Below are 10,000 nucleotides of genomic sequence, written 5' to 3' on the forward strand. Positions count from 1 at the left end.
AATTTTGGGCGGCCGGCCACTCCTGGGAAGGTTCACCACTGTTCCATGTCTTCGCCATTTGTGGATAATGGCTCTCACCGGGGTTTGCTGGATTCCCAAAGCTTTGGAAATGGCTTTATAACCCTTTCCAGACTGATAGATCTTAATTACTTTCTTTCTCAATTGTTCCTGAATTTCTTTGGGTCTCGGCATGATGTGTAGCTTTTAAGGATCTTCTGGTGGACCTTACTGTGTCAAGCAGTTACTATTTAAGTGATGCCTTGATTGTGAACAGGTGTGCCAATAATCAGGCCTGGGTGTGGCTAGAGAAATTTAACTCAGGTGTGGACAACCACAGTTATAGTATGTTTTAACAAGGGGGGCAATGGTTAGGATTTTTTTCCACCTTTAATAATAAACACCTTCATTTACAAATTGCATCTTGTGTTGTCCTTGACTATTGTTTAAATTGGTTTGATGTTCCGAAACACAAAGGAACAGGAAATGAGGAAGGGGGCAAACACTTTTTCACACCACTGTATATAGACTCTGTCACATACAGTCCGTCACATATATACAGTCTGTCACATATATATAGTATGTCATATATAAACAGTGTGTCACATATAGACAGTCTGTCACATATATACAGTATGTTACATATATACACTCTGTCACATACAGTCTGTCACATATATACACACAACCATTGATTGCAAACAATCTGGAGTCTCCAATAAACCAAACAAGCCACAGTGCTAACCACTTCACCTCCATGCAGCTCTCATGGTTGTGTACAAAAAGTTGGTAATTTTGTGCACATTGATTAGACAGAGTGGCTGTGAGGTGCATAGCTACATGTTTGCATGTGTCACTCATTTACCATAACTGTATCAATGGCATAGTCATTCATTCATTCATCCTTTTATTTATTAATTAATTCATCCATTGGCCTCTTTCACTTGTCTTCAACTAGGAAATACTTACTTAGAATTTTGACACCAACACAAATAAATTTTGTATTACATTTTTTATTATTCAATGTAGTAATACAATTCACATGAATGACAAAAAGGTGTTTTTAAAAATAGGTTGAGTCCCTGTTTATGTTCGGCGTTACGCTGCACTGACTAACACAGCTTCTGCTGAATATATAATTCCTTATACATCTCATAACTATGTTGCCTTTGAACAATGTTTGCCATTAAAGTTTTTACTAAGCTTGCAATTTTAGGCAGAGATACATGTATGTCAATGTGTCACTGAGATCGTAGCCTGAAATATGTTTAGCAGAAAAGAATACATACAGTAACAACACTCTAATTTGAGGATAACTGTTGAAAGTTCACATTCATGCTATATCCTGAAGATAATATGACATTCATTTGTCCGACAGTGTATGTTTGTTCCAACCTTCGTGGTGGTAAAGACTGCAATCAGCCAGTCCTAACATACCATAAAAAGAGTTAAATATAATAAAAACACAATAGAGCTTAAAGCTTGTTTCTATTAAAGAAGTAAGAAAGAGGAGAGGGTAGGTTTGAAAACATGCAAAACAACCAAACAGACTACTGATTCTTTACCAAAACTTTAAAGTCCCTGTACAATGCTTAGGCGTTTCCCAGAACTCTGTTCAGGATGTATTTCTGCCCTCTCCTGAAAATCGCCCACATTAAGTAAGTCCTTTTTTTTATTAAGCAGCAATCACGACTCATTTAACGTTTTTAGTGACATCGCCCTCCAGTTGCTGTAGTAGATATGACATGGCATAGCAGGAAGTAAGGTGAGGAAGTAGAAGAGTCCCGGTTAGGAGGCAGGTTGGGGACGTCAAATTACGAATCCTACTATGGCCAAGATCTGCCCTTCAATAGCACTCGATTGTTCGGGGTTAGGCATTGACAGCTCGAGTGGTTAAGGTTAGGAAAGCCAATTGGACAAGGGATAGGATCTGTACATGTAGGCATGGACACCTGGCCAATAGTAGTGTGTGAAGTCTATTGAAGGGCGGGTCTTATCGTGGCCATTGTAGGATTCATAAATTTGCGGACCCAAGAGTGTAGGTTTTTCCCATAGTGATGGAGGAATCCAGACCTCAGCCATGCTTTTATTCTTATAAAATCTTAAAATAGTTCAGGACAAAGAACATAGGAATTCTTTTAGACTTCTGACTGACACAGCCAATATTACATATTATTAGGAGGATAAGCATGGTAGGAGCAGGATTTATTGCAGTATATTGTGCTTGTTATGTTTGTTTCTAGTCTTGTAGTACAGATTGTTTTATTAAATAGATTTTTATTGAATAGAAACTTATTTTTGTATTTGTTTTTGTTTTTATTAATATTAAAGAGAGTGCGGCTTCATGCTGTGCAACGCCTGTTTACAGTAAAGGACTACACTACTACTTTGTTTGTTAAACGGGATTGAATGAAGCCAATATTTAAACTACAAAAGGTGCAAATCCTATTTTTTTAATTTAATTTCTGTATTAATATTGTTATTATTATAGTATTTTTATTTTTCAATAAATGAAATAACACTCACGATATTTTGGGAGGAAACAATCACCCTGACTTGTTTTACATTCATTTAATTTCAGTTATTTTTTAACACAAAAATGAGAAGGAAAAAACTGTAGGATATTACCGTTAGTGCTAATAATTATTCTGTCAAATCTTAAGATAAACTGTAATAGAATTACATATTAGCATATCCATCAGTTTTCCATGCCCCTGATGGATTTAAATCATCAATCCAAAGCATAACATAGAAATAAAACAGTTTGCTTTCAAAGGTTATCTACTGAGAAGCAAAGCAGCCAATAAATATTAAGACCAGCAGAAAAGATAGGCATGCACATTGGAGTCAATGACTTCATATCAGAATCACCCATAGCCATGGGCAGAAAGGTTGTAACAGAGCAAATGTCAGGTGGTTTGGCACTTTTCTCTGGCTATACTAGCATGAGAAGAATGATGAGTAGACTACATTTGCTATTTACCCTCAGAAGAAAGCACTTGGCCCCGGGTCACACTCTTACTCGCCCTGTTCCCAATACCGGGGTCAGGGTCAGGGGTTAGGCTGTTTGTGTTAGCTTAATCCTTCATTTCAGTATTTAAGTAATGTTTCACTTTATTGGATACATTATCAATTTATGTGTATGAAAGACCAAGGCCTGTGTAGTTGGTTTATGGGTTGATGTATTTAGTTCTGGTTCTGTCAAAGGGGCTGGAGAATAGGTGAGATATTTCTATAGTGAGTGAATGTTATATATAATATAATAATATCTGGGGGCTTATGTTAATTGCCAGATTTTTAATGTTGCTCTTGCAGTCTTTGGGAAAGTTTTATGAAGCTTAAAAGAAGGTTATTGTATAACAATGGCTGCCTTTTTAACCGCGTTGCACAGAGCTTCATACAGCCGAGGACATGAGAGCAGGCAGCAGAGGAACAAAAACAGCCTACACATCCCCAACATTCTGATAACAACATCCGAAACACAACTCACTCTCAGTGCTTTCTATAACATGATAAATGCTTTGAATGAGTACATAGTTTTGCTTGCAGTTGAGTATGCTTAATGTGGCCCTGGACACATTGTAGTTCTCACTGGTATAAGAACACACGTGGCCTAGAGTCTGAGTGATGGGATCTCAATGCGTCTTGAATGCGTCCTGGGTGCATTCCCACCTGTACTTAAAGCTGTCCGCGGGCACGAGTCAAAAAGGGAGAAATCAGCGTTGGAGTGAGTCATAATAACTTACAGAAACATTGTGTACATTATTCCACCCTCGTCCTTCTCTGCTCCTCTGGCTCTTGAACTGGCCCTCTGCGTATGAGTGTGACTCTGGGTGCAAGGTGGCAGTGGAAACGTGAAATGGAGTTTCATTGATTTGAGCATTCTCTTAAATAGCGAGCGGAATGGATTTAATAAGGATGCCTAGAATTATAGTGTGTGTGGAAAGATTGATGCTCTTGATGCATTATTGACGAAAAAGTGTGTGTGTGTGTGTGTGTTTGTGTGTGTGTGTGTGTGTGTGTGTGTGTGTGTGTGGTGGTGTTGGGGGGGGTGAGACCCTCACAAAACGCCCATGGCTATAGCTGTAGGCTGAGTAGCACAGTGAAACATGCCGAGGATCAGATCTCTTCTGGAATATCTTGAAGATCTGAAGATGAGAGAACAAATCATAATTCAGCTTACAGTTCCCCTTAAAGTATGAGAAAATGGCATTTCAATGGTGTCTTCATTCTATAACATGACACATTCAAGTTAATACAATAAAATTGTATTTATAGTAGCCAATCATAACAAGAGTTATCTCAAGACACGCTCCAGACAGGGTAGGTCTAGACCACACTCTTTATTTTATAAGGACCCAACAATTCCAGTAATGCCCTCAAGAGCAAGCGGTGCGACAGTGGCGAGGAAAAACTTCTTTTTAGGAAGAAACCTGGGAGAGACCCTGGCTCTTGGTGGGCGGTGTGTGACGGTGCCCATTGGGGGTGTGATGAACAGTGGCAATAATAGTCCTAATAAAGATAATGGAACAGTGACTAATAGTAGTTGTAGTAGTTCATGGTGTAGCAGAGCGTCACAGGACGTTTTTTAGTTGTGTAAATAGCATTTAATGATATTTAGTAAGATTAAGGTTCTTGTAATTTATATCGTCTTGAGTTTTCTAGCAAGACTAAAGTTATCTTCATGTCCTGTTGATGTGAACTGATGTGAGTTATCAATAGAGTAGATCCAGTCTCATCACCACTGGAGCATTAAAAATGCATGTACAATGTACAAAAAAGTACATTTGGAACAGGAAAAAAATGTTGATTAATTTCGTAACTCAAATTTCGATACTCAAATTTTAATTGATTAACAGCTCTAACACACAGTGCACCCCAGTCTCACTTTGCCAGAGCACCCACACAAGTAGAGCTGAGGAAGGTCTGGCTAGTCCATGCAGCATCCGGGATGGGAGGGAAAATGTGCCCTGGTTTGTTGGCTTTTCTTTACACCAATCATAGTCATCATGGGCGGCGTTAAGCACACGGAGAAGCTATAAAATAGTCGTGCAAGAGAAAACTCTGATTGGACAGATAGTCTAGCTAGCTGTCTGGATTTACCCTGCAGAGATCTGATGAGCAGTTAACCATAGTCTTCAGAAATCCACCGCAGTTTAGAACGCCAACACAAAGACAGAGGAAGGTAACGGACATGCATGCATCTGGAAATTCCTGCGGAACCAGAGCAATCCCGGATGTAGAATTTCAAGGATATAGACTAAGTACACCCTTACCCCTAACCCTAACACAAACACCCAAACCCTGGTCTTCTGAGTGAAAGTCCTGGTTGTTTATTTATAATTGATAATCAGTTGCACAGGCTGCAAATGTCTATCTACTATTAGAAGGTTGTATTGATGATTTTTGTGATGCATATACATTGACATGCACTCTATTTGGAAATACTTTATTACATCAGTTCTCTCAGAATGTAACAGTGTCGGGAGTTTTTTTCTATAAGTTACTTAGAGAATATTTGAAGTGTCCTACTTTTCACTTTTATTCAAGGACAAATTTCTGTGGGAAGATTACTTCTACTCAAGGAGAATAGTATTATTTTCATCCTTAAAAAACACCACGATTCCAAAATATGGCATGTAACATTCACAGTCATTGTGGGTTATGTTTCTGACCTTTGGAGCTTTCAGATGCTGTCCCATCATCATCTGATGTCATGTCTACCTCCAAATCACTGCCGTCCTGAAGGACATCTGATCGGTGAGCTGGTTGCTGGCTGGACCACAGGGTGTCAGCTCTGGGTGAGACCTCTTTTCCTGGCTGCAGAGATGCAGGCTACAACAGCAAGAAGAGAGAACTGTAAATACCCAGTGAACACAAAAGAACTCTGGCCATTTACACATCAAAACCTGTTACTCCTCATGGTTGTATGATATGTTAATTTTAATTCATACTGTTTATTGATCCCATCAAATTCTGGATCCGGCTCAAGCATTAAACTACAACCATTGCCATAGTTACACATTAAAAACAGTTGTGCCCCAGCCCCAGGTTAACAGGACTGCTGAGGGATGTGATATATTAAACCCTGGCTGTGGAATTTACAGACTGTAAGTGGTACACTGCGGTTTCAAGGCAGAAATGCTTAGCCATGGTGTTAACTACTAATGATATGTCTTGTAATTAACAAAAAACACCATATAGACATGCTAATAATTACAAACTTGATTTTCATTGGAGGGGTCTTCAAAACACTTCTATTTTACTTATTCTTTATAGTATGTTTTTTTCATATTGTTTTTTCATTCTATCCATGCTATATTGAAAGTCATTACTTTTGCAGTACTTGTTGTATTTACCTCTTGTGTTTATTGTAATGCACCAAAACATCAAGGGAATATGTTTTGTATATGAAATCTTACTTGACAATAAACGTGATTTTAATCTAAGCCCTTGATATTTAGTTTTAAAATATTTCTCTTGTGAGTTCCCTAACTTGCCCTTACTTGAGAATCCTGCTCCCCCAGCTGCTGGGAGCCAGGTGTGTTCCCGCTGCAGACCTTCATGTTTCGGACATGCTTTTCTAGCTTTGCCCGGGCTCTCTCACTGTCCTTGAACCGGCTCTCGGCATCCCGCAGCCTCAGCAGCTCCTCCTGCAACAGGCTGTGTTGTCTCTGCAAAAGAGCCAGCTCCCCAATGGTCGACCCTGGATTAGCCTCCCGATTTCCACCATCCCTCCAGAAAGGACGCCATACTCCTCCTGCAGCTGGTGCCACGGTATCCTGTGGCTGCAGTAGCAGCTCCAAAATGGAGTCTTGTTTGATGACAGCACCCTGCAGCATACGATTGAAAATCCAGTTTCAAAAAATTGCACAGGCTGAAATAGGATGTGCAGGTTGAAACATAGGTGTACCTGTTGGAAAGTGACATTAAATTCTCTCATTCAGTACTGCGAACTATTGTACATACAAGCTATATCTACTAACTGAACATGATTAACCAAGACCAAACTGAGGGTTATCCAAGGGTTGTTGGGGGTGCCGTTAGCTCAGTCCGTAGGGACTTGGCTTGGGAACCTCTGGCCTCTCATGGGTCCCTCTCACTTTAACATCTCAGCGCATGTATAGGTCCTGGGAGTGTGTGTATGTTGGGCCTGTGTGTAATAACTAACAGAGTAAAAAACGTAATTCTCCTTCATCAATTCATTATGTTTTAATCATAATCTTCATATTCTGGAATCCCTATAAATTCTTGTTCTGACGTACAGAGCCTTGCATGGCCAGGCACCTGTGTATGTCTCATCATCCTCATCATCATCATCATCATCATCATCATCATGTGTCACCTGTACACTCAGGTCCTCTGAACAGGGATTACTGGTTGTCCCACACACTCAACTAAAAACCTAATTGTGAGAGTACAGACTGCAAAACTTGCATTTTGTATTTATAACAGTTTTTTCCTTGTTTGTAAGGTGATCTAAACACTTGTAAAAGAAAAAAACTTGACAGGCTTGTGCAGCAGCTCGATGGAATTCCATTAGAGTGTGTTTTGCTCAGTCACATGACTGAAAACTGCTAATTACATTGCTTTTTTTTTTCATTCTGATTGCCCATTTTACGGTTAATGGGACTTATTTTTCAAACACTTTTTATCATGCAAAGCACTTTGTGACTTTGTCTGTAAAAGTTGTATGAAATATGATAAATGATACATGGACGTTTACTTCTAAAAAGACTCAATATTTGAGAGATACTTGAGTGTAGTTACACTTAACATGGACTACAATCAACATGAATCATTCAGTAGTTACATGCTACACTGTGTGTAGCATAACATGTGGTTTGCTATGTACTCTAGCGAGTTAAAGATGTAGACGGCGAAACCTACTCACCTGAAGTGCATGGAGATAAACACTGAGATTCACCAGCCTCTGGCAGATCTTCTGTCAAACAAACGCACACACACACACACACACACACACACACACACAAACACACACAGATTGTAAAACCTTTAACCACATACTGCTGGACTCCACATGCTAATCTTAACCCTCATGTTGTCCTTGCGTCAATTTTGACCCGTTTTCAGTTAATTATATATTTTTTTGTCACAAGAAATGGGCCGTTGATATAAAAAACTTTGGATAAAACAACAAAAACTTCAAAAATAGCACCTACGAGGTTAAAAAATCCATAATAATGTTGAACAAATGACAAATGTTTTTTTTCCCTCATGGTTGACAGGAAGGCAACACAAGGGATAAGAAGGGAAACACCGGGTTCCACAATCAAAATAGAAGAGTGTTTGATGGTACAATGTTACTTTTGAACAAAATACAATATTTAGCTACTACTGCACTACATCAGTTACAGTAAACTGAAATTATGTCACTGTGCAACGTAATGTTTGCTTTTTAATCCTCAATAAAAGCAGTACCATGATGCATTAACATTTCGGTACTGATGTGGGAGTTCTGAAAGAAAATTGGTAATAGGGATCCTGTTGTATTCTGGGAATTCAATGCAAAATGTACTCTCATTTCCCTGGAAGAATATGCATGTTTGTTTGTCAGTCTTTGTCTATCCTTGTTTGATGTTACCACACACATCTTTCATTAACTTTTTATGGTTATTCACCTGATGGAAAATCATACATCGTCGTTGGGTGCAGATATGGGGTCGATCAGGCATATCGTTGGTACATGAATTATCATGACTCTATGCATAAAAAAGCATGCAAGTAGTAATGCATGTCACCACTAATCAGTAAGACACAAGGATTAATATATTCTTAGGAACAAAACATGAATAAATGCATCAATTAAGGTATGTGAATCATCATGGTTTCTGATTTATTAATAATATTAATGTCTTCTTCATTGGTAAATACGTAGTTAAAGTGGCAGGCTAAATAAACTGAATGGTAGTAATAGTAGTAGCAGTAGTGGTAGTGGCAGTAGTAGTAGTGGTAATACTAGATGTAATCATGATTAACTAAACATTATTCATTTATTACCTCACTCGTTTGTGACCTTTCTAATAGAGTGCTCACCTGGTCCATCTTTAACTTTGATAAATAAGATATGATTATGACCCCACAAAAATAAGTAAATATGAAGACATTTCTCGTGTTCGGACACTTAAAAGTTAGTAAAACCAAAAAATCATAAATATCCTACTAGGATGAGCATTCTTCTTAGGCATTACAGTTTAAGTGCCTCGTGTTGTCATGAACAAAGCCACTATAAAAATGTGCCTGTACACTGTGTACTGTATTTTGTGTAACTGCAGTGACCTCAGTATCATTTTGCCAATCCAGTCCTTTGATTCTTAATACATATAATTTTATGCCACCATTAATTATATCTTATTAATCAATGTTAAAGATGGAGAAGGTCAGCACTTTATTACAGTAGAATGGGCAAAGACATGAGGAAGTAAAGAAGAAGTAATGTTCAGTTAACAATGATTACAACACTACAATTCTTCAGATTATAGCCAAACTGCTGTGACTGGTCTGTTTTTTTGAAGAAGACTTGAACATCTTTAATACATAAGAAGTCATAATGATTCAAATATCTTAACTAATTAATTAATGTATTGTTCCTACATAAAGGATTTCAAGCCATCACAATTGTTTTGATGGACTTCCATGCCATTGGAAGAAAGATGCATCACTTTTATTACTGCCACTTGGTCACTTTAAAATGATTTGAGATTATTAAATGGTTTGGTTTTGTTGTGTATGATGTGTGTCTTGGTATCATTTTTAAATAATTACAAAGTATTCACCCCCCCCAAAGCTCACCTTTGCTGCAAAGAAATCCTGTGCTCCGTTGAGCGACAGATCCTGATCACCTGAGCAGCAAGAGACATGCACAGCAGTCACACAGTATCACTACAGGTCCATATTCACACAGTTATTATAATGCATACCTGACACTTTTGAGGGGACAGGGATTTATGTTTGAGGCTAGCAACTGCACTCTTTGGGCTAG

At 38.4% G+C, this 10,000-nt stretch overlaps 1 protein-coding gene across 5 annotated transcripts in view; it reads right to left on the reverse strand.

The window, feature by feature from the left end:
• Positions 1 to 995: 995 nt before the first annotated feature.
• arhgef1a (Rho guanine nucleotide exchange factor (GEF) 1a) overlaps positions 996 to 10,000 on the reverse strand; it is a 34,042-nt gene continuing 25,037 nt past the window's right edge. For 2 of the 5 annotated variants that reach the window (XM_034892480.1, XM_034892479.1), the window contains exons 18-22: positions 9,811 to 9,860; positions 7,892 to 7,942; positions 6,504 to 6,830; positions 5,673 to 5,832; positions 996 to 4,145 (exon numbers count right to left, since the gene is read on the reverse strand). In XM_034892480.1, coding sequence (XP_034748371.1) covers positions 4,117 to 4,145; positions 5,673 to 5,832; positions 6,504 to 6,830; positions 7,892 to 7,942; positions 9,811 to 9,860 — 617 coding nt within the window. In that variant the 3' untranslated portion in view covers positions 996 to 4,116. Of the gene's footprint in view, positions 4,146 to 5,672; positions 5,833 to 6,503; positions 6,831 to 7,891; positions 7,943 to 7,978; positions 8,047 to 9,810; positions 9,861 to 10,000 lie in introns of those variants that run through there. The other 3 variants (XM_034892481.1, XM_034892482.1, XM_034892483.1) reach the window with 3 other exon arrangements.

The sequence above is a fragment of the Etheostoma cragini genome, chromosome 14 (assembly GCF_013103735.1).
Source record: "Etheostoma cragini isolate CJK2018 chromosome 14, CSU_Ecrag_1.0, whole genome shotgun sequence".
NCBI lineage: Eukaryota > Metazoa > Chordata > Actinopteri > Perciformes > Percidae > Etheostoma > Etheostoma cragini.